The sequence below is a fragment of the Chiloscyllium plagiosum genome, unplaced genomic scaffold (genome assembly GCF_037043375.1).
Source record: "Chiloscyllium plagiosum isolate Xiang-an unplaced genomic scaffold, Cpla_swu_hap1 HiC_scaffold_19, whole genome shotgun sequence".
Classification (NCBI taxonomy): domain Eukaryota; kingdom Metazoa; phylum Chordata; class Chondrichthyes; order Orectolobiformes; family Hemiscylliidae; genus Chiloscyllium; species Chiloscyllium plagiosum.
Genome location: NW_028270157.1, coordinates 22,062,184 through 22,088,622, shown reverse-complemented (window position 1 = coordinate 22,088,622; position 26,439 = coordinate 22,062,184). Strand labels below are relative to the sequence as shown.

The following is a 26,439-nucleotide window of genomic DNA, read 5'->3' as shown; positions in this document are numbered from 1 at the left end:
TAGCGCAGCCCGGCGAGCGCTAGGGATAAATAAATATCCCAACCACTGGGCATGCAGCGAGTTCTCTGTGCAACACCCACAGCGTTTTCAGAACAGCAGCACTCTGCACATACTGCAGGGACCCAAACAATTCGGACTTTGATCTACTTGAGGTCCTGGAGTGCACTGCAGGGTTGGACCCTCCAGTTTTTGTTCGCTGATGAAATATGGTGTAGGAAGCCCCACATTTCATCACTGAATAAAATGAGTGAGGCAAGATTTTGGCTCAGCAACACTGAACGATTGGCACTTATCGATCCCAGGTCAGGGTGGTATATGGCTTGTTGGAGACCATTCAACTGGTGGTATTCCCTTATATCTGCTGCCCTTGTGTTTCTAGGAGGTAAAGGTTGTGGGTATGGAAGATGCTGTCAAAGAGAGCTGAGTGAGATGCTGTACTGCACATTGTAGATGCTCCACCCTACTGCCAATGTGCATTGATGTTGGAGGAATTGAATGTGAAAGGCATTAGGTAGGGTACTAATCAATGGAGGGTTTTGTTCTAGAATATTCTGAGCTTCTTGAGTGTTGCTGGAGCTGAATTAATCTACAAGCAGGGAGCATTCCATCACACTCCTGTCTTGGACAGGCACTGAAGAGTCAGAAGGTGAATCATCTGCAAAATATCCAGCCCCTGATCTGCTCCTCCAGCTACAGTATTTCAATATTTTTCTGGTCAGTGGTAACCCTCAGAATGCTAATGGTAGGGATTTGGGAGTGGCAATACCATTGAATGTCAAGGAGAGATGTTTAAATTTTCTATCACAGATGGTCATTACCTGGCTCTTGTGTGGCACGAAGGTTACTTGCCATTTGTCACTTTTCCTGCATTTCAATATGGACTCCTTCAGTATCTGCAGAATTGTTAATGATTTTTTCATAGAATCCCTACAGTATGGAAACAGACCATTTATCCCAACAAGTCCACACTGACCTTCCAAAGAGTGACCCACCTAAAACCATTCCCCTACCATATTAACCCCTGACTAATGCACTAACTTACACATCCCTGAACACTGGGCAATTTAGCACAGCCAGTTCACCAAACCTGCACATCCTTGGATTGTGGGTGGTAACTGGAGGACCCAGAGGGAACCCACACAGACACTCACCTGAGGCTGGAATTGAACCTGGGCCCCTGGCACTGAGGCAACAGTGCTAACAACTGAGCCACGATGCCATGATGGAACACTGTGCAATCATTTGTGAACATCCCCACTTCTGACTTTATAATAGAGGAAAGTTTGTTGATGAAGCAGCTGAAGATGGGTGGACCTGAAACACTACATTGCGGAGCTGCTGAAGTGATAGAATTATGGATTTATTGTGACACAGAAAGCAATTTGATCCATTGTGCCTCTGCAGGCCCTCCTAGGAAGCAGTTTATATCCTGCCAATATCTGTCCTCTCCCTACATCTCTGCATATTCCTCCTGTTTAGATATTTAAAAGCTGTGGAAAAATTTACAGAACAGAAGGAAGCTATTCTGCCCATTGCGTCTGTCTCTACCAGATTCTTGACCTTCCTGCAGAGAGGCCATGATATCTATCATGTTTTGTTTATTTAATTGTTCAAGGGATGTGAGTATTGCTGGCTGGGCCAACATTTATTGTTTATCCCTAATTGCCCTTGTGAAGAAGATAGTCAGCCATATTCAGAACACACTCACAGTGCTGTTGGAAAGGGTGCTTCAGGATTGGCAGTAAAGTAATGGTGACCTAGCTTCAAGACAAAATAGTTCATGTCTTGGATGATCATAGTGGTGGTGTTTTCATTGATCTGCTGCTCTTGATGTCATGGATCCAGAAGGTGCTGTTGAAACAGCAGTCAAAGAGTGTGGTACTGGAAAAGCACAGCCAGTCAGGCAGCATCCAAGGAGCAGGAGAGTCAGTATTTCAAGCATAAACTCTTCATCAGTCCACTTAAACTAAAAGAATATGGCCCAGGACTGTGCTTTCAACATTTCACTCAAATAGCTTTGCTCCGACTATTAGAAACCCCTTATTTCTACAAAGAACTGGGTGCAAATAAATATATCAGTAGTAATGTTGTGATCTTAAGCTTGCAAGCTTCTCAATCAGAGGTGAGAGTGCTCCTGATTGAGCCAATTTGGTACTTCACCCATTAAGCTCTGCACACTGTGGAAATTCAGAGATAAGTGCTGGGTGCTCCAAAGGGAGCAAACGAACATCAAAGTCATTCTGTGTCTGAGGAATGTATAATGGGTTTGGAAGAGTGGCTGAATGGATTACTAAAACCCTGAAGCAGAATAAATTATTCACTGCATTTCTCTGAAGATTTTGTTTATACCACTTGTGTGCAATGAAATGAATAAAATTTAAGCTACATTCTTGGAAATTCTTTTCTATTAATTTAGCAGGTGCTTTAATACATTTTGCAAGATTATGTGAACTGCCTGTCACTGCTCTTCCAATGTAAACAGCTGTCATCATGAAAATTCACCAAGAGATGGTAGCTCACAATAGAATTTAATAAAAAATTCTCATTCAGAATATCAGGATGTTTCATTAGCTCCAAAACAAAATTTAGAAGGGAAGAAAATCTAAAGCAGCTCAGAATTAAGAGTCCAGTTATTGGTTTGTCTGCGCTGCATCAATAATATTTCATTTCTAACCTATCTTTGCTTTAAGACATAGAATTTTGCCTACTATAATCCATTAATGACTATAATTTCATGGAAGATTGGCTCATTAAAGAATAAAGTAAGTTAAGTGTCTACAATTTTAGAAGTAAAAGGATGTGTACAAGTGATTGTTTGATATTTAATCAAAAGCAAAATATTGTGTATATGGGAAAATTGTAAAATATTCAGAAAATATTAGAAACGCGTTGATTGCCAGCCTTAGGGAGACAGAGTTCTAAGGTGTGGTTACAACCCATTCAAAACCCATCCACCTACACAAAGTTAAAATCAGATCCAATGTTTCAGGTTGATGAGCTCCTGTTTTCTAAAAGATCATTGACCTGAAACATTAACTTCAATACTACCTGAATTGTTGAGTGTTTCCAGAAGTTTCTGCTTTTATTCATGTGAAATATTTGGTTTTCAAGAAGACTTCATGATATCTCTGTGTTGTAAAATCTGTCCTTCACAAATTTTGGACCTTAAGAAATAGTCATCAGAAGTATAAAGACACCGATGAATTGTTATCTGCAAATTAGTTGAATCTGATGATATATTCTTGTAGAGTTGTTCGAACAGTGCTTAAGATCTATTAAATGATCTTTGAATCAACAAACAGTAATGGATTCACAAGATCAGGATTTCCAACTTTAAAAAAAAACTAAAAAAAAAGTACTGTTCAAAAGTCCAAACTATTGCACCATAATTCTTCTTTCCTACTTTCCACACCCCTGCCAATTTAAACCCTCTCCAGCCACACTAGTGAACCTTCCCACAATGACATTGAACATGGTCCTATTGGGGCCCAATCTATCCCTTCTGAATATTGTTTTCAGTTCTGGATATAAGTTTGCTCGCTGAGCTGGAAGGTTCATGTTCAGACATTTTGTCACCATACTAGGTAACATCTTCAGTGAGTCTCTAGACGAAACTTCCTAGGATGAACAAAGATAAAAATCACACAACACCAGATTATAGTCCAACAGGTTTAATTGGAAGCACACTAGCTTTCGGAGCGCTGCTCCTTCATCAGGTGATGAAGCGGCATTCTGAAAGCTAGTATGCTTCCAAATAAACCTGTTGGACTATAACCTGGTATTGTATGATTTTTAACTTTGTACACCCCAGTCCAACACCGTCATCTCCAAATCATTTCGAGGATGAAGTTACCTAGTATGGTGATGAAACATCTGAACATGAAACTTCCAGCTCAGCGAGCAAACCTACATCCAGAACCTCAACCTGAGCTACAAATCTTCTCAAAGCTTGCTAATTGTTTTCAGTCTCAGAATTGGCCCCAATGCCCAGTAATGTCCAATGTAAAGCCAGAATGTAAGTTTGCATTAGAGTGTGCTAACGGTTCCTTCCTTAAATACATAATATAATCACATTCGTTTTATACATTGACTTTGCCTGCCCGCTAGGATTGTATTCCACAAACAAAAGGAATGATTTAGTGGGTAGATAGGTTGGTGCAGACTCAGAGGGCCGAAGGCCAATTCTGTGCCCTATGACTCTGTGACCTCAATACTGTCCACTATCATTAGTACCAACACACACCACAATATTTAGCTCCTCTTCCTTCCACTTACAAAATGTTCTGCACCCTCTCTTTCCATTAATATGAGGCATGCAATGCACTATGTGTAACTCATGAAGCCAATTACAGAAATGGCTCCCTGTTTCTCCTCATCATAGTCTGACTGTGGCATCTCCTATAACAACTGCATGTCATTGTTCCCTACTCTACAGTCTCTTATTCATTGATCTGGGCTGCATTCCTTCAGAGCATTGTCACTTCCAACAGTCTCTAATGCTGACTAGCTATTTGGAAATGGCACTCACTCCAAAGACCTCTATGCTACCTGCCTCTTCCTACTCTTTTGGATGGCCATCACCTACTATATTGACCTCACTACCTGTCAAGCGACCACTTTCTGGACTGTATTCTTCCTTCTCGATATACTACAGTGATTCCAGTTGCCTGAAAAATTCTGAGCTCAAGTTAGAGTCACTTCCTACAAAGATGATACCCAAGTCAGATGTCCTGAAGTTCCCATCTACACAGGAATTGCAAACAACATGTAACAGGTGCCCATCCATGATGAAAATAAAAAAAAACCCTCTGTTCCCATTAGTACCCTTTTTAAGTTATTAATTTTAATGAATATCTTTAGGACTGCTGTGTTTAAAACTTATCAATTAAATTATGTTTATGCGAACCTTAATTGAACATTTTTTTCATTTTCTAACCCCTAATTTGAACATATATCCTAGCTTGGAGAGAGAAAAGAGGAAAATAGTCAGCTACTTCCTTGTGCTGCCATACTTTGATTTTCCTTTGAATATCTTTGGTCAGCTGTGAACCACAGACTGTTCCACACCGCGCTCTCTTGCGATACCTCTTCAGTCCTCTTGCTGCACTCTCTTTGTTTCCTCTCAATCTCCCTTTTTGGTAACATTGGTAGAAATGTGGAGCTCATTCCCACAAAAACTATTGATGCTTGCTCAACAATAATTTTAAATCCGAGAGCAATTTATTTTTCCTCGCCGGAAAAGAACGTAGAGCCAACTGGATGAATGCTGTCAAGGTACAGATTAGCTGTGATCTCATTGAATGGCAGAGTGTGCACGAAGGGCTGAATATTCTATTATCCTGTAACTAAGTCTTGTTTCATCCAATGTATTGGGGATGATTGGTGTCAGTGTTAAAATAGATATGAACTGGTGCCAATCTTGCCACAATGTAACTTGTTGGTACTGCTCATATTTCACAGGTCAATCCATCTGTGTAACCATGCACAGATCCAATTGTAAATTTGCATAGATGTAGAAAAGCATCATATGAATTACCCATCGATATATTTTTCAGCTAATGCTTAAGCAAGGTTAATGAGAGAAAAAAGGCAGTTAATTTTCAGAATTGCTATGGAAACAGTTAATTGCCAATAATCTTTTTGCTTTTCCCGTGCCTGTTTATTTATTTAAAAGCTGTATTTATTTTTTAATTCAGAAATCTATTTAGGGAAGATAGTCAAATAAAAAATGACTATCACTGGGTGTTGAAAGCCAGGTATAAATTAAATTTAACAAAACAATTAAATGGAAGTATTACAATAGGACAGGAATCTGTGACCTTAACACAAGAATAAAATGTTTTAAAAATATAGTTAAAAACACAATTATCTTAAGAATCTCAGTGCTGTTACTCAAATACCAACAATAATGGAAAACAGGACCAAGACAGATTTCAGCAGTATTTTAAAGTTTTTCATGAAATACAGATGTTAATTGAATAATACTTTCTTACAAATACAATGTTAACAAATGTTTAAAAAAATGAAGCAAGCCATTTATTTACCAAAGTGGGTTTGATCGATTAAGGTCGATTAAGTTGTCTTTGAGTTCTCAATGGGCAGGATGCAGCATCAGAACTATATGTTTCAGATCCATACAATAAGCTGACAAAAATTATAGCAGTCTATAGAGATCTTAAAGCACTTCAACTAAGCAGAGATTTTGCCTGATTAAAGCAAGAGCTGAGGAAATGCTGCGCTAATGAATAAGGGAAGGGAAGCTTAGACATAGATATAAGGTCTAAACAAATGGTGGAATGACCCCGGTTTGTGCCTTCCAAAATGGAGATGAGGCTGCATGAAGTAATTACAATAAAAAGTTAGAAGTAACCTCAAAACTGTTGAGTAAATGTCTTTTTGGTTCTTTAAACATACTTTTGTAACAGCTCAGTACCCAACAACACCGAATGGTATGATTTGGAAACCGCATACATCCAATATAAAGCCATGAAATAAGTTTCCATTCGCATCTGTTAACTATCCTTATTTCGTGTATATTATGTAACCTCATTTGTTTCAATAGTAGCTTCTCCTGCCCACTAGGAATGCATTCCATGAAAAAAAAGGGGAAGATTTAGGCATTCCTGTCCTTTTTCAACTCACAACTTAGTGAATTGGTGTGTGCCCTCTGCCAAGCCTAAACTATTGTTGACAGAAAAGAACAGCAGACCTGGACAAGACTAATCCAAGTACTTGGTATATGCACATGGAAAATTTGGTGCATATTAGCTTCTGCTTCTAGAAAACAGTAAAATAATTATTTATACATTTTCTTAATGAGATAATTGCAGTATGAACCAGTATGCTTGAAAGGTCGTGGGCTAGAGTAATGACTATGTTTTGAATTCTTGGATAAGCTGCCAGATAAACCTATCCCATGTGGCTAATCCTACTTACAAATCGAACCTTTGTATTTAAGTAGCAATGAATTTAACTTTAGCATCATAGGACAAAACAGTATAAGCCAACTAATGGCAAAAATATTGTATTAATTGTAGAATATATTGCAGAAAATGTAATTGGCCTCCCTCAAATTGTTTTCTTTTCAGGTTGCTTTTCAGGAGATCAGGAATACTTCAAGATCAGAAGTCAGAAGAAGTCAGCTAGCAATGGCAAGCCAATGATGATTTATCAGAAAGTACAGAGCATCAATAAAGGCTTGGACTTGAGTAGCACAGAGATGCCAAGAAGCACAATAAAAATGCCACCATTGAGCAAGTATACAGACCAAAGCAGACCTCATCCTGCCATGATTGTCAAATCCGTTTTACCTAGAGTATCCAATGAGCGAAGCATTCATTTTGTAACAAACAATGACCATCAGTTAGAAATTGAAAAGCTTCCTATTCCTGAAGATGACTTGATTTCAGTGGTGAGTATTGGTATAAAAAATACAAGACAACTTTGCTTTGATAAGTTTTTCTTTGAGAGCCATTATGATGATCTACAGCACAGAAGCAGTTTGTTATCCCCATAAGAGTGTGTGCTCCAGATGGATCCTCTCTCCTCTTTCCTCATCTAACTTTGTCACTTCATGCTTTTTCCCTCTGCTGCTTATTCAGCTTCCCCTTAAACACAAAATAAAACAAAGAACGGAAGATGCTGGAGATCTGAAAACAAACAAATGCAGAAATTGCTGGAGAAACCATGGAGAGAAAACAGAGTTAAGGTTTTGAATCCAATGAACCTTCTTCAGAACACTTAAATACATTCTTCCAAAACACATCTGTGCTTCTCACTTCATCCACTTCCTGTGATAGCAAATTCCACATTCTAACCGCTCACTGGCTGATGCAGTTTCTCCAGAATTCACTTTTGGATTTAATAGTGACTAGCCAGTATTAATATTCCTGATTCTCATCTTGCCTGCATCTGGAAACATCACTACCTCTATCCCACCAAATCTTCTCAATATTAAAAACACTCAGTTAGGTTATAATTTGACCTTTCATTTCAAAAGAAAAGCCTGCTCAGTCTTTCCTGATCAGTAAAATCTTGCAGTTCTGAAAAGTCTGTCTCAATTTCCTCATATTGTCAGTTATCTCAGTGCAGATTGGTAGGTCAGGGATTATGGCAACAAATGATCTTCTTCATTTATGTCATTTATTGGAAAGTATTAGCCACATTCTAAAATGTTAACGTTGTTATGAAATGATAAACCAGAATGAATGAATTGGTAAAATTAGAAGGGTAACTATGATACAAAATGTTGTCAATAGCAACAGTTTCATTTATTCAAGATTGATGGTTTATGGGCATACACTGTAAGTCTTTTGGCATATTTAAGAAGGAGCATCTGCCAATTTTATATGAATGTAAGAAGTTGAAGCAAAAATAGGCCCATATAATCCTTTGAGCTTGCTCCTCCATTTAGTAAGATCATGGGTATTTTTCTACATACCTTAATTCCCACCACCTATCTTTTTTGACTTTCCCCTTAGGCAGAACACAATGCCTACTCAGTAGTGGGTTTTGTAACACTGTATTTGTAAATTGGGCAAGATAGTGTGCGATGGGGAACCTGCCACCTTATCACCAATGGATATTTAGATAAGAAGGATAGAATTTAATATTGGTGATGGGCATCACATCTGCCAGCTGGAGAAACTACAGGAGCTCCTGGGAATAAGCCCAGGATGGGAAGATCCAAGATGGGACAGTCTTTCTGCCTAGACCTGAACTGAGGACCTTGTGGGCAATGAATAACCACTCATGGATCTCAAACTGATGCTGCAGCTCCTCATGCTTCAGTGAATGGAGGAGCGTCGCTACACACAGAGCCAGCAAAGCAAAGAGAAAGAGGTTTGTTTTCAAACGGACTCATTCCATGATTGTAGGACCCTGCATCAAGGAAAGGAGGACCCCAATGAGAGCCAATCTCCAGTCCTTTATACTGAGCATCTTATATCCCCCCTGTCTTTTGTGACCCTTTGTAAACCATGTGCCACCCTCACACACCTTTCTCCTGGACTCCTTGTAAATACGTCTTTCTGGAGGGTGAATTATCAGCAGCAGCCATGGCTTTCAGAGACCCTGGCAGGAAGTGGAGAACTGCTGACCTCACATTGGCTAACAGCTCTTAACAGGCAGGATTTCCAACCCCCGAGTCCTCACTCCTGGTGAATGCTAGATGATGCACTGTTAAGTGTCTAATGACCACTAAAGTCTACTGAACCTTCTAAAACAAAGGTAAAATTTCCCAGGAGCTCCTGTCATTTCTCCAGCCGGCAGACATGATGCCCATTATCAATGTTAAATTCCATCCTTAGTATCCAAATATGTATGATGTCTCAGGCTAGAATGTGCTCAATGACTGAGTATCCAGAGTCAGAAATCCAGAGATTCATAACATTCTGATTAGAGAAATTTCTCCTAAATATCCAAAGTCCTTTAACCTGTTTCACTGCGTCAGTTTTAGGCTTACCAACCAGAAATTCTGTTAAATAATTTGTACCAGAAATATCCTGACATTTTGTTTTTTCACATGTGGCTGGCTGGTATTAATGTTCTAATCATTTTTAAACTAAAGTGAGAGAATAAATATACACTAAACCATTTAAATTTTTGTGTCTCTTTTCCCCTTTAAAGATCATGAAATGTACTACTTGTGAAATTCACTTTCCTTTGTAAGTATACAAGCAGTAGTTAATTAAGAACAATTGGTAGTTTAAGTGTTGTGGTTTACTTTCTGACAATCCAGCCATTTGCAAATATAATGTATCCAATATCAAACTTATTGCTAAAGACAGAGATATGTTCCAATGTAAATTTCAGAACTTAACATTTCAGGGAATGCTTTGGTGCAAAATGAAAGCAAAGAAATCTCACAGACAGCATAGACATAACATTTTAACAAAAATTATTGCAAGTTTAGTCATAGATAATCTTACTGATAGAAGGCTAGGCTTGAGGGGCTAAATGGCCTACTCTGGTTCCTCTGTTCCTGCTCCTTAACCTTGCATGCTAAAGCCTTTCCAGCTAACACTATACTCATTGAAACAGTAATTTATTTCAAAGTGATGAAATAAATTCAAGTACTGAAATTACTTAAAATCTACCAATTTATTAAGTTAATAAATTTATTTTTGTAATTCAGCTCACATTTTTACATTGATGCTGATGAATTTTCACATAATTTAGAAATTATTAAAGCCCATTCATGTCAACATGTATGCATAATGTTACACAATGGCGAGAAAGTTTCAGACAGACCTGATTTGAGTGCTGCTGCCTTACATCTGATGATTTGATTGAAAGACTGGGTTCATTTTACATCCTTTTGTCTTAAGTCTGTGCTTGGAAACATGCTCCATGGTTTAATGGGGACAATGTTTTATTATGTGTCCTGGGGACATAAATATTTTGTTCACCAATATATCCAATTTCTGAGGAAATAAGGGACAACCAGGTTAAGAATAACTCGGTTTATGCTTCTTACACCCAAACTTAAAGGCATTTAGGACACCCTTTTTTAAAACAAAAACCTTTTATCTAATTAGACATTGCAGCTTTTATACTAATTTTTTCAAACATTTGATCTTTGCTGTTTCAGAGCTTTTGAAAGAGAATTATAATGAAAACTCATTAGGTCCAATTTTCTCTCTCCTGGGGGTGGAAATAAAACAGCTTAGAGTGGAAATAATTGGGAAATTTAGTCTTAGAGAGATACTTGCTTTCTTCTCATCTGTTCCTCAAGTAGGTTCTGGGCAAGAGTGTCCACCGGAGATTTGCTCACCCTGCCAAGTGATCAATTAATTGCCAGATAAGGGCTTCAACAGACTGCCTACCCAATCACTTACTCTCCTGCCAAGCAAGAAAGATGGTCTCTTTCCCCACTGGAGTACAAGGGAGGTCTACCTACTGGACTGTGGACAGGATCCCCAATTTCCCCAATTTCCCCAAGACCAGGGCTATCGGATATATGAATGGGGGTCAACCCCACCCTTACCTCTGAACCCCATATTCCTCTATCTCCCCATGACCCTCCCCCATAAAAAAAGGGAAAAAAAACTGCAAATTCAAATCACATTTGAGAATAAAGAGGGAACTGTATCTCTCCACCTTGCAGACATCCTGCCTGTATTCCTGATGAAGGGCTTTTGCCCGAAACGTCAATTCTCCTGCTCTTCGGATGCTGCCTGACCTGCTGTGCTTTTCCAGCACCACTCTAATCTAGACTCTGTCCATAAAACCATTCAAGCACACCAACATTCTGTGCTGTAATATCCACTCCCCCATCCATGATACATGCAAGAGGGGGTTGTATTGCTCTGTCATTTACAGTAAACCCAATTTTGTTGCTCAATATTTAGTTTCCTTTCAGATTAGTTTGACCTGACACCTTTTCCCCACTTCCTCTTACATTCAGTGCATTTTAAATGACAATTATTACTTGGAATTTCACCTAAATTGCAACTTTGAGCATTCATCTTGCCTAATTCAAATTTGTTCAGCACCACAGAAAGCAAACTGACCACTGAAAATTGAGTCCAGCTGGTGCAATCCAAATCCGGCTGACTTTACAGAAGCTCCCAGTCCTAAATGACCTTGCTCAAAATAGAAAACCTACCCCGTTTGTTCAAAACCAGATGCTCAAGACTTTCACACTGTAGTGAATCCATTATACAATGAGCAGATATATGTCTGACTTAGAACTGAAAACAAATACTAGGATTACCAGTCAAGGAATTTCGTTATTCTGACATTAACGTCGAAGTTCCGTTTTGATGTCCAAACCTGTGCCACGACAAACTTGAGAAAATCACACATATATTTTGCTATAAAAGCTTCCAAATAATTACAGGCAGTTTTCCCTCAAAAAAAAAGGAAATATACTAGCCAAAATATATATTGTGCCCTTCTTCACCTCAAAGGATCCAAAAGCACTTTACTGCCAAAGGAGCACTTTCATAGTATGGTCACTGTTGAAATGCAGGGAACATGGTATCTAAGGTGTGCACAGGAAGCCCCCCATAACCAGCAACAAGATAATGATCAGATAATCATTTTTTTGTGACATCGATTGAAGAATAAACACTTACTAAAAGACACAGTTGATAACAACCCTGCTGTTCTTGGAAATATTGCCATGGAATCTTTCACATCTGTACAGTGTGGAAACAGACCATTCAGCCCAACAAGTCCACACTGACCTCTGGTGAGAATCCCACCCAGACCCATCCCCCCACCCATTCCCTGTAGCCCTACATTTCCCATTGCTAACGCACCTAACCTACAAATCCCTGAACACTATGGGCAGTTTAGCATGGCCAATCCACCTAACATGCACATCTTTGGACAACAGAAACCTCTGCAGACACAGGGAGAACGTGCAAGCTCCACACAGACAGTTGCTAGAGGCTGGAATTTAACCCGGATCCCTGGCACTGTGGGGCAGCAGTGCTAACCACTGGATCACCGTGCTGCCCTTGGAGAACAGAAACAGTTTTATATTTTGACACCTCATCCATAAGCCATAATCTCTGACACAGTAACATTTCCCTCCAGCCAGGCTTGAACACATAAGACTTAGAGGTGCGTGTGTTATCAACTGAATCACCAACTAATAGAAACAAAAACAGAAGTTGCTGAAAAAGCTCAACAGCTCGGGCAGCATCTGTGAAGAGAAATCAGATCTGGTGACCCTTCCTCAGAACTGGCCACTAACTAATAGGTCAGGCTTAGTCAGCCATTTGTGGAAAGCTATCACAGTAGAATTTTCATTGGCATCTTAAGTATAAAAAATGTCACTGTTTTTAATTGGTTCACATTCAAACTTATTGATTGTAAGTATGTGGACAAAAAATGAACAAAAAGTGTCTTTAGGTTTATCAGGACACTCAGAGTATATTACTTTGATGCGAACCATAACTAAATAACAGGTAAACGTACGTGTATTGCTATACAACCTTGAAGCTGGAATAAGCAGAGCACAGGTATGTTGCTCTATGTTTGGAAGTCTGCATTTCCTCTATGTTTGGAAGTCTGCATATCAACTCTACAGGAGATACACTTGTTGAAAAGAGTTTCATTTTGCAAAAAGATTTGAATGCAATGAAGAGTTTGTGAGAGTTTTCTGTGCTGCATTGCTAATATTGTTTGCAACTCTGGAATCCACGTTATAGAAAGGATGTGATTGCACTTGAAATGGTGAAGAGGAGATTTGCCAGGATGTTGGCAGGCTTGGAGAATTTTAGCCTTGAAGCTATTGGACAGATTGAGATTACTTTCCTTGGAATAGAGATGATTGAGACAGGGCATGATTCAGATATATAAAATTATGAGATGCATAGACAAGGTAGACAGGAAGTTTTCTCCTTGGTGGAGGGATCAATAACCGGGGGCACAGATTTAAGGTCAGGGCCAAGAGGGTGAGTGGGGATGTGAGTAAAAATGTTTTCACCCAGGGGTGGTGGGAATCTGAAACTCACTGCCCATAAGGGTGGTAGAGGCTGAAACCCTAAGAAGTATTTAGATGTACACTTGAAATGCCAAGCCCCACACGGTTATGGGTCAAGTTCTGGAAAATGGGACTAGAAAGGCTTGAAGGGCCTTTTTCTGTACTGAAGACCTCTATGACTGATCTCATGCAAATTTACTATGAAGTAGAATTGAACAAAATCTAATTTGCTACTTTATTGTCACACTCTATTAAAAGTTAGAGAAGCTTTTGCCACATATTTTACGTAAAATTTAACTTTGGATAGTATTAAAATCAATGAATATGAAATTCATATTGGCCTTCTTATTTTCTGGTCTAAAAAGACATTTTTTTTGCCACTATAGGTGAACACTTCACCGGCTACTTTTTTTTAGTTTAGTGTTAAATTAATGCTAAATCAATAGGGCATATTCTTGAAATGATAAGTTTTGTACCAGCACAACCATCCATAGCTGATCTTATGATTGAAATTTCCTTTAATACTGTCTGTTTTCACAACCTGTTAAAGTATCAATGACTTATTTGAAATTACATGAGAAATACACTTTTCTCAGTCTTTATTTACCATTTTTGGAAGAAAAAAAAGTCAATTTACTTGGTTGGAAATTTTTTTTGATGTCAAGTTCAGGCTTAGATGATTATTTATGTTTATAGTAACTGCAAACACTGAAACAAAAGTAAAGTAGCTTGTTTTGTATATATAATTACTGCAGGGCTGCAGGATTTCATTATGGGAAAATACTGAAGGATAAAACTGTTTGAAGAGATAATAATTTTCATTCAAAACCTAAGGATGCTCCTCTATGGTGTAATTTTCTTAACAAAATAGCAGTTGGTGTTGAAGTAGGTAGGTAGAATTTTTAAAGTAGATTATTGTAATCAATTCATGCTGTTTCTTAAGAGACCAACTGTACTGAAGTGATTTACTCAGTACTAGGCCAGTGATCCTCAACTGTTTTAAATTACTGAGAATTGTAATGTTTGTGGTATTGAAACAGCAAACAAATTTTACTGCATTTAATATACAGGTCTTACAGCTGTTTCAGTATCTTCATGGCTGGTTCTATGGCCAGATAATATTACCCAATACTTATTGACATAATTTCAACGGCCAGCAGAATTATTGCAATGTAAAACAAATAGTATATATCCTTGAGAACATAGAGAAAGATGATTATATTAGCAAACAAAACTGTGATATCTTCAGCTTCCTTTTTTGACTTCCTTTATCCATAATTAATTTTCTGTAATGTTGCAAATGAACGGTGAAGACTTGTGCATGTTATTTTCCATTTTTGCTTGCAATGAACTATTTGAAAATACAGTATTTCCATTAATTGGGAGTGAAAATTGCCATCGGTGTTAGTGCTAAATAAGTGCTAGTGAATCAGCAGCCCAATTTTCCATGACATTATAGTCAATGTCATCTTCACTGAAGTTAAAAATCATACAACACCAGGTTATAACCCAAAGGTTTATCTGGAAGTACTAGTGGGGCAGGATCATAGTACTTCCAAATAAACCTGTTGGACGGTAACCTGGTGTTGTGTGATTTGTAACTTTGTCCACACCAGTCCAACACTGGCACCCCCACATCTTCAATGACTGGGGAGAAGTTTTGAATCACCCGCCATCAGTGTAAATTGGTCTGCAATAGGTATTTGGAAATATTCCTTGTATCCACTAGATGTCCCTCTTTGATAATGATTAATTGTTGTTGTTTATACAAGTCGTAGGAAAGAACGTCATTCAGTCAGAAAGGTTCTGCACGGTGCAAAGTCACTTCAATCCTGACACAATTAAAATTTCACTGGATTACTTGCCACCACACCTTGCAATAATGATTTTTCTAAGTACCTCCAATGTGGGTTCCATTTGTAACCAAACTTCAGAATGCAATGATGTGAGATAGCCTCATATTGGTTGTACTTGATAGTTATTTCATATTTTAATTTCTAATGCTAATGCAAAATTTAATCACTTTTGCTTACTAAATAGAAAATGCATTTTAGTGGTTCAGAAAAAGATGAAAACTTACATATATGTTACCCTTTCTTTTATTTTGTGTGCCGTGAACACCTTTAACGTAAGGATTATATACCAAAGATTAGACCATACAGAATACAGTCCTAATAATGAAGAAGTGAAAGAAAATTCCAGGCCTGATCATTGTTTGATTAACTTTGTTCAAGAAACAATTCGATTCAGTATCCATGGGCTAGGGAGGGAGAAAGTCAGCTAGGCTTTCTGCAGCTTGTAACACTTTAATTGTATATGAGGTAATTCTCACATGTAATTGTTAGATAATAACTCAATTTGGTTTGGCTATGATGGCTGATGTGGTGACAAGCAAAAATCATTGGAGCATGCTTGTAGTGCAGTGATTGTGTCCCTACCTCTGGGATAGAAGAGCCATGTTCAAGTCCCGCTTGTTCTAGAGGGGTGAATGTTTGAACAGGTTGTTTTAAGGAAAGAAATTTGGGTTATTCCTCAGTGTGGAGTTGGCTACTGGATAAGTCAAGGATTTAAAATGGAAAAGTGGAAGCTTAAAAAAGAAATTTGTGGTATACTTTCAATCTTAGATATTTTGCATGTAATTTGGGAATATATGTACTTATGGAACTTATTCTGATGAGGCCATACTACAACAATCACTTCAACAGCGAGAGAAAGGAATTGAAAAGGGTAAAGGAGTGAGATTTGAATCAGGAAGTATATATAGACCTGAAGATCCAACTTTTTTTTAGGGATGATGCTTTAAAGACTATTGATCTTAAGTCCATGAGGCACCAACTAGTTAATACACTGATTAAACATGAGGGTTAATTATTATGTAGAAATTGTTCTAAGGGTCCTGTTCTGGATCTTGGTTTTGTATCCCATTATGGCAGATGATGAATAATAGTAATCATGTAACTATTGTCAATTGTTGTAAAAACCCAGCTGGTTCACTAATGTTCATGAGGGAAGGCAATCTGCCTTCCTTGTCTGGTCTGGCCTACATCAGGCTTGAGACCTACAGCAATGTGGTTCACTCTTAACTGTTCTGGGCAATTGTTAGTGGGCGATAAATGCAGTGATACCTACATCCTGTGAATGAATTTTTAAAAAACAAGTCCAGTTGATTATTTAATGGCTTGGTGATAATTCTCATTTTTATAAATCTAGAGAAGGCTTTGTGACACAATTGTCACTTAATAAGTGATGCTGCAACCATCAGAACAACATGATTATCAGTTGTTTCATTGTTATTGGCTTGAAAAAAAAGTGGATTCAATTTACCTCCATGTCAGACATGTATTAAAATTCTGTACAATCGCTCATTTATATTTCAGATTAACACATCAGATTCATATTAAAGAAAAACTCATTTTATGGCTGTATTCATGTTCATACATTCACACTTGATCGGATAGAATTTTCTATGAAAGCTGATTAAATAAGTAACTTGTATTTATATGGTACCTTTCATATCCTGTGATCTCACTATCTGTTTCACTTCCAACAAAATAAATTTGTATGGTTGTCATTAACACAATGTAGGTAAATAGGATAGCTAATTTGCACACATCAAGACCTCATTAACAGCACTAAGACGAATTGCCATATAATCTACTTTGGAATGTTTGAGATGCAAATTATATTCAGAATACTGAGAATTCTCTGGTGTCTTAAATACTGCTACTTCATCATATTCCTGATGAAGGGCTAATGCCCGAAACATCGATTCTCCTGCTCCTCGGATGCTGCCTGACCTGCTGTGTTTTTCCAGCACCACACTCTCGGTACAGGATCTTCAGCTGTGCACATGTCAAAAACCATCTGTGGTTGCATAAGCGTGACTGATAACTTGTGACATTCTGGATATCAATCTCATTCTCTCAGGATGCTTGCATCTAGATGAAGATCTTAAGAGCTGTGCAACTTTTGAAATGCTTTTATAACTCCAAGGAAGTATAGAGAGAAATGAAACAATTGCTGGCTTGGGACTTCTGCATCCTTAAGCCCAATTTTGTTTCCTCCTTAAAGTTGCTAGAAGTCTGAGCTGACATAGGTGAAGCCAGGACAACAGGTTTGTGGAATCGGTGTTCAAAAGGACAATAAATGTCTCTTCTTAAGCATTCTTAAGGATTGGGAAATAAACAGAAAAGACAAAGGGAAATTATTTCCAGTGGCTGTGAGTTCAAAGAGTACGGGATATTGTCTGATACTTAGAGCCAGGCCTTTCAGGAGATAAGGAGACACTTTTTTCCATAACTGTTATCAGAAATTTGGACCTCTCCCATAAGAGGTAATTTATATTGAATCAATTATTAGTTTTAAGAGATTGGCAGGTCGCTATATGGAGTTAGACCATGGTTCTCATTGAATAATGGAACACATTTAAGGCTTAAATGATCAATTCCTGCTCCTCAGTTCCCTGTTCCTACAATTGTGAAGGAGGGTGATTTAAAATGAGTTAATTCAATGACAAAACAAGTGAATAAAGGCAAATGAAGAGAGGCCAAAGAAGAATGGATTAAGAGAGACATAACAAATAAGTCAGGAAAGAAATAAGATTTAAAACAAACACTTTTGAAATCTCCAACAACAAATCACAATGAAAGAAATGAGATGATGCATGCTTAATGATTCACTTTCTGGACAAGAGAAGTTGATTGGAAGTCATTAACAATTAACATAATAAAAGGATATATTTATTATTAATTACAGCACTTAGCTCTCTGTGGCAATTTTAATAGGCAAGTAATATGCAAACATAGCAACTTAATGAATAAAATGGTAAAAATAAGGAGGAGAAGCCATTTTTGCGAAGCTCATTGTGCAGTAGCCCAAATCGATCAGCAATTATTGATGATTATATGCATGTTATTTTTTTCTCACCATTAGATTGTTGTCCATTGGTAAATTTAATACCATTGTGTGTTGTTCTCAAGCTTATTATTTCATTCTCTGCCAATTCACATTCAGTGGATGGAATTTGCTCCTTGCAGGAAACCCATCACAGATTGTTATTTCGATTGTGCCTTCTCTGTGAATACCAGTCTTCCTGCATGTTTGATGTGCGCTGTTCATACAGGCAGCTGACATGCTAAAGAATTGATGGTTTTTGAGGGTTTGATTTGCTTACTTTATATTTAATTAAATTAACTAGCAAACAGGACATTTATCTGGAGTTTATTTCATTCTAAAAATGATTTTATTTGATGACCTTGTTGCCATAGCAATGTCACCAATGACCAGCCTATTGAATATACTGCATTCTTAAAATGCTGTATTTGGATGGATATTTGATAATGTTTCAAGGCTATAATTTCTCCTTATTTCATGCTTAAAATTACTATTAGATTTGTTTCAGCTTGATTTCTTAATCTGTGATGTTGTTTGACTCTTTTGAGATTGTGACATTGGGAGCATTTGTGAATGCTCTCTATTCTCAATGCAAATATATGTTGCTTTGGCTTGCAGAACTGAAATTCTGGATAAGGGAGAGAGAGAGAGAGAGAGAGAGCAGTTCCACATGCAGTTCCCAAATCTTAACAATTCACCCTTTAAAACCTTGACAACTTTGTAGCTACTTAAATATTATATCATGTGAAAACATTGAATATTGGTTTGTGAGCAAAAGTTTTGAAAAAGCTCAGTTTCAAACAGTTGCCTCTTTAACTAAGCATGGAGAAAGTGAGGACCGCAGATGCTGGAGATCAGAGCTTAAAAATGTGTTGCTGGAAAAGCGCAGCAGATCAGGCAGCATCAAAGGAACAGGAGAATCGATGTTTCGGGCATAAGTCGTTTTTCATTTTAGTTCTTTTACCATCATGGAAACATTGAAGTTTTGAAATCCAGAACTATTTGTATTTTTTAACACACTGTTACTGTATCAAGGATATGTGCAATGGCAATGAAAGATATGAAAAAAAAGCAGAAGCAGAAGTTTTCAGTTGTGGTTCTTCCTGTCTGGTAAGGTTTAATGCTGTGGACACAGAGTTTAGCCCACTGGCCATTGAAACCCATCGCACAGCACCTCTGCTCCCTTCTGCATCATCACAGAAGGTATTCTTTGGTACTAACCATCGATGTGCATTATATCTTGTGCCACTTGAACATTCATTGAGTTCAAGCCGTTGTGTTTGCATATGCCTTAAAATTGCTATGAAAAGTCCTGATATCCACATGGATTCCGGCCCTTACACTTACACACCCATATCTGTTCCGTGCCACATAATGAAGGTATTTCTCATTGCAAAAATAGTGCTTGTTACTTACCTGATCCATGCATGCACTACACATGCTTAATGTAACAGATGACATTTCTAATAGATTGGATGGATCTGGTTCAGTGGTGCTGGAAGAGCACAGCAGTTCAGGCAGCATCCAAGGACAGGCAAAATCGACGTTTCGGGCAGTGGATCTGGTGTATGGTAACTGTCTTGTCTGCAGGAAGAGGTGTATCATTCCATGTATTGTTTGCAGCAGATGGTTGTGTATAGTAGAGAAAGCAATCACGCATCACCTCTTATAGGCCTAACTATTTTTACAGAGGGCTATGAACAGGAGTATCTGACTAGAAATAGGGCAGATTAAATACCTTGTATGCAACTGCATTATTCCACTACACATAAACTGCTCTCACTCATTTAAAGCATGCAGCATGTTCTCAATCTCTGGACAGATTGTCATACCCACTACTTTGTACAGTGTGATTTAAATAGTGACAGTAACATCAATGGGTAACAAAGGGAAGGAGTCTTGAAAGTGCAGAAAATAGAATTTCAAAACCATTTAAGTCATGAATCAAAATGTAGCACAATAGAATTTTAGAGCAGTGGGCAAACATGTTGACTTGTGATTGAAACAAGTTCTCCTCCGTTAAAAAAACTTGCTTGAGCAAAATAAATTCTAGATCTCTCATTTGTCCATTTTAGACCCTGTGGGTAATTCTAACTCACAATTGCGGAGGTCAGGATGAGACCCTATTTGCGATTTGCGAGGGCTGGCATGGATTTGATGGGCCAAATGACCTTCTGATATGCTCCATGACTGTATGAAATCAGTGCATTGCCAACAACATGCCCTCTTTTTTTTTGCTGCCAATTGCATATTGCAAAGTTATCCAAGAATTGTAAAACAAAAAGCTGTAAGATTAAAAACAGTGCTTCTATCAAAGTAGCATTCAAATGATTTGGATTCCAAACAACTAAGCCTGTGGTTTTCTTTTAAGTATTGTCACCCATGTTTTAACATACAGTTTAAATATTACAGCAATATATTTGATTCTTGATGCACCAATGAAGTAATGAGCCATGCTTAGTAGTAGGGGATCTAATACTATATGCATTAAAGTTAGACTTATCCCAGCATATTTAATATTTTAAGTTTTTGTATGCCAAGTTGCTTTCCATCAAGCTGATAATAGCTCAGTGAGGGATGCTGGGCATCCGAGATCAGAGTGAATAAGACCTTGTTAAATGATATCTGTGATCTGGGAATCACTTACATATATAAAGTAACACCATTGTTAACCCTGACCTCATCTCTCCCCATGACTTTCTGGAGATACTCTTATAGGCATTGACTTTCAGTCAGATACAGATACTTGATGAAATGACACTTATCTTAGCTCCTGTAATGTAAGAATTAAACATGAATCATTGAATTCCCTACAGTGAGAAAGTGGGCCATTCGGTCCTTCAAAATCACACCAACCCTTTGAAGAGCATCCCATCCAGACATCCCCCAGCCCATCCCCGTAACCTTGCATTTCCATTGACTTTCTTGGACATGATGGGCAATTTATGGGCAATCCACCTGACCTGCACATCTTTTGATTGCGGGAGGAAACTGGAGCACCTGGAGGAAACCCATGCAGCCGCGGAGAGAATATGCAAACTCCACACTCCTGAGGGTGGAATTGAATCCAAGTCCCTAGTGCTGTGATGCAGCAGTGCTACCTACTGAGCCAACCTTACCACCCCTTTGACATGGATAACATAGTACTGGAAGAATTAATAGACATTTGTCATTGGCAGTTCTGAGTATGAGCTAGTACTGAGCAATCTGGTTATCAGCAGTGTAGCTCTCTTCCCTGGCATGTCATACTGCAAGTGGATGCAATCAGCTGGAGACTGAGATCTTTATCCCATCAGGGAGGCATGGGCACATTGGGCCAAACAGCCTGTTTCTATGCTGTAAACCTTTATGACTTTATGAATCTATAAGGTATTACACCATGAAATTGTGATGATATCAAGAGCATGTCTCTTAAAGATATTGCTTTCGAGTTGTGAGACATAAGGTTGAAGAATGGAGAAACTAACCATGTAAGAACTAAGAAGAAAGTTTAAGTTAGAATGGATCAATCACGTACAGTGCAAGAACTAAAGAGAGGGAAACAAAGATAGGATCAAGGTGAGAGAGTAAAACTATAAAGGAAAAGTAGATAAAAAGTATTCATTTATAACATACATTTTCAATATGGAATGAGATTCCATATTTGTGATGTTCACTCTCGATGCTAGAGAGGTTGATTAGCAAAATTACTTCTGCACCTCATTGTGGGCAACTACTTACACCAAATGGACTGCTGTGGTTTAAGAAGGCAACTCTCCATTCACATCCCATGAATGAATAAAAAATTCAATCACAAATTAAACAATGGGTGCCATTTTTGTGAAACTAACTGTGCAACAATGTAACCTGAACAGCAACTTTGATATAAGATGTGTTATTTTTTATTTGTTGATTTCATTGTTTATTTTAGAGTTTGGATTTTGAACTAGTGGCACATTGGCTTGAGTCTACGTATAAAAGGGGATTTATCCCTTAACGTGTCAGTATTTTTGGAGCCTTGTTTTTTTTCAAACCAGTATGAGTGAGAGAAACTTCCTGGAGTGCTAATGTGAATTTGTTCGCATTGAGAGAGCCTTATAGGTGGACAGATAAACATTGAAGAGAATTAGCTTGCCTTCAGTTAGAAGGATCATGATTTACGTTTAACTTTGCTGAGAGAAAAACCATAGATTGAAAGCCTTTTGGTTTAAGTCGGTAGAAGTCCTGTTTGAAGTTAGATACATGAAACAATTTATGTTAGCGAAAGGAATTAGTTCAGAGAAGTTAAGAAATAGGTTACTTTAGTGTAAGGGTTTTCATTTGAAATTTCCACCTCAGAAGTGTTTGTTTAGAATTGGTTATTTGAAGCTGAGAAAGCTTAGCTACGTGAATACTCAAAGAAGAGGCTATCAGATTCTCCAAAGTAGACATTGAAAGAAACATTTAAGGCAACCTAATAATACAAGTGTAGAGAAGGGTGTTTGAGGATTATAAAAAGGTGCTGTAGGGATAGATGGAAGTTTATATTTTTACTATGTTTTGAAATTTTTCAATTTGTGTTTTATGTAAATAACTTGGTGTATTCTATTTTATCTTCTTTCCTTATGCATAATAAACTTTTGCTTTATTGTTAAAACCAGATCTCTGCAAGCTTCAGTTTCAGTGAAAGACCACCTCACTAAAACTTTGCTGACATCAGTTGGGGTCAAAACAGTTGTTTCTAACTGTATTTTGTAAAAATGCAAATTGTATATAAATTAGCCTCATTGTTACTTTGCAGCAAATCTAAGTCATCAGTATTTACACCTGTTGTGTATGTAAATCTTAATGTTGGTATAATCCTGCAAAGCATAATTTCCAAACTTTATCTCGAATACTCAAAGCATAAGTGCACTTTGCACTGCATGCTAACTATCTGAAGTTTTAATTATTGAAATGTCAAGAACATTGGAAGGTAATTCATGCAGTTATCACTAGCTAATTAGGTTAATTAGTGAAGTGACAATTATGAACCTTGTCATTTCTTTCACCTGACCCAATAATTACATGAACTTGAATGCACAAAATTCATCTGCAATTCACAATATTTGAATTGTCCTGTTTGATGTTTTGCGAACTAATAGAAACAGATTGAGGCTCCAAGCAGTTTAGCAAGATGAGATTTACGAAGAAAAGAAGGAGAAACTAATCCCAAGGGTATGACACAGTGGTACCTGTTATGCAATGATGATCATAAATGTAGCATATTTTTAGGACATTTTCAGTGATCTGTAATGTATGTGCAGTCTCATGAGTTCATTGATTCAGTAGACGATGGTTTAAGCTTTCAAATGTAGGGGTTATTCTGTAGAGACTGGCAGTGTTATTTACTTAAATCTTAATAGCAATTTTCTTTATCAGCTCTCATACCTTAGAGCTGTAAAGATGAAGGTGAAGGAGGAGTATGAGCAGACTTGTCCTAATTCCTTTGTTTCTATGAACAAAGAAACATAGATGATAGGAGCAGAAGTAGGCATTTGGCCCCTGGAGAATGCTCTGTCATTTATTATGATGATTGAGCTCAATACCCCATTCCCACTCTCCCTCCATAGCCCTTGATCCCTTTAACCACAAGTGCTATGTCCATCCCCTTCTTGTAAACACAATGTTTTAGCCTCAACAAATTTCTGTGGTAATGGATTCCACAGACTTACCATTCACTGGGTGAAGATTTTTTTCCTCATCTCAGTCCTAAAAAGTTTACCTATTACCTTTAAACTTTGACTCGTAATTCTGGACTTCCTAATTCTGCATCCTTCCTGCATCTAACCTATCTAGTCCTGTTAGAAGTTTATAGGTTTCTGTCAGACCACTCCACTTCTCCACTCTAGTGAATACAATCCTAACCAACTGAGTATCTCCTCATACTTTCAGTCCTGCCATCTCAGCAATCAACATGGTAAATCTTTGCAGCACTCCCTCTTTTAGCAAAAGCATGCTTCCTCAGATAAGGAGAACAAAACTGCATACAACATTCCAGATGTGTCCTCACCAATGCCCTATATAATTACAGCAGAAATCCTTGTTCTTGTACTCAAATCCTATGACAATGAAGACTAGCATACAGCTTGCTTTCTTTATTGCCCACTCACTGTCAGTAACATATGCACAAGGACACCCAGGTCTTGTTGAACATTCCCATCTCTCAATTTACAGACATGCAAATAATAACCTGCCTTCTGATTTTTGCTGCTAAAGTGGAGTATCTCACATTTATTCTCATTATACCGTATCTACCATGCATTTGCCCACTCACTCAGTCTGTCCAAATCATTCTGCAACATCTCTGCAGTACTTCACAGCTCACCCTCACACCAAGCTTTACATCATTTGCAAATTTTGAGATATTACTTTTAGTTCCCTCATCTAAATCCTGAACATAGATTGTGAATAGCTGGGGTCCTAGTACCAATCCCTGTAGTACCCCACTAGCCACCACCTGCCATTCAAAAAATGATCCATTTGTTACTATTCTTTGTTTTCTGTCTACTAACCATTTTTCCTATCCATCTCAATACCACCCCAATCCCTTACACTTTAATAAGGGCTATATTGATCAGCTTCTTTCAATGTAGTAAATGAGATGCTTCTCTGTATTTGCACTGTGATAATGACTGGATAATTGAATTGTTAGTGATGTGGGATAAATAAATACTAATTACTGATTAGGGATAGCTCCTCAAATCGAGCCATGGGATACATTGGCTCCATCTGAGACAGCAAGGTATCAGTTAAACACCATACCAGCCCTCATCAGAACAATACTGGATTGTTAGTCTGGGTATTTGTGTTCAAATCTCCTGGACTGAGTCTTGAACTCACAACCTTCTGACTCTAAGGTGAACAACTGAGCCACAGCTGATGTTTACATGGTTGAGGTTTGACTAACTATTTACAATGAACATTTACATTCCATGTCAAACATTCTCTGGTGTATACAGCTCAAGAGATTTAACATGGTTTCCAAGGGAGGGCCTTAGGTAGCGACTATTCCCACATTGAATGGTGGTTGCAGCATCTTCAGTGGCTGTGAAGGTGATCAAAGTCATCTATTCCTTTGCATCAAGATCCGATCAGGCTACTGGAATTGACATCTTGAACATTTGCCCAGTTCACATGCACTGCTGCATTAGAGAGGTGACACATGTTCTTTGTGCCTGAAAAAAGAGTGGTCTGCAATATTCTCTAAAACCTGGCCAGCAGCAACATTTCTCATCAAGGATACAAGGAGAAACTCTGGAGCAGGAAGGGAAAGAAGAAAGGGAGGAAGAGAGAATGCAACCAGAATATCCCCTTTCTAGTCAGGCAGTCTTTAAACCATATCATTGAACACTTTCACAAATCCCCACCCTCCAATCTCAAACTTACCTTTCCTTGTGTCTGCTACAGATCATCACACAGAGTCCTCTTTGTTATGATAAGATTAGATTACCTACAGTGTGGAAACAGGCCTTTCAGCCCAACAAGTCCACACAGTCCCTCTGAAGAGTTAACCCCCCCCCCAACTAATGCACCTAACACTGTGGACAATTTAGCATGGCCAATTCACCTGACCTGCACTTCTTTGGATTGTGGGAGGAAACCGGAGCACCCGGCGAAAACCTATGCAGACACAGGGAGAATGTGTTGCCCAAGGCTGGAATCAAACCTGGGACTGTGAGGCAGCAGTGCTAACCACTGAGCCACTGTGCCGCCCATATGATACTGCAATAAAGCCAGTACAAAATAGCCATGCCAATACAGCTTTACACAGCAAACCATCTAATGCTTTTTGCAAAAGTCAATTTCATCATCCTTAGTGCATTTCCCAAGGGCCAGCCTTTGCCTTCCCTTGTGTTTTTATATAGAGCTATATCAGCCGTTGTAGCAAGGCTGGTGGGTGACTGTTGACTTTAAGAGGGTGAGACTTCAGATGGCCTTGCAGGACACCCACAGGCATCTGGGTCCAGAGATAGCTATCTAATTTAACGACTTAAGTTCAGACCACATTTTATCAGTTCTGATTGGTCAAGGTTTTGCCACAGGATGGTGCAAGGTTGATTACCTCCACCAACTTTTACTTATAGGAAAAGGCACAATGTGTGGAAATA

At 38.2% G+C, this 26,439-nt stretch overlaps 1 protein-coding gene across 2 annotated transcripts in view; it reads left to right on the top strand.

Annotated features, from left to right (window-relative positions):
- The window catches only part of LOC122559762 (receptor-type tyrosine-protein phosphatase R-like), a 213,992-nt gene that overhangs the window by 660 nt on the left and 186,893 nt on the right, over positions 1 to 26,439 (top strand). For both annotated transcript variants that reach the window (XM_043709749.2, XM_043709751.2), the window contains exon 2: positions 7,089 to 7,411. In XM_043709749.2, the coding sequence (XP_043565684.2) occupies positions 7,089 to 7,411 (323 nt within the window). The remainder of the gene's footprint in view (positions 1 to 7,088; positions 7,412 to 26,439) is intronic.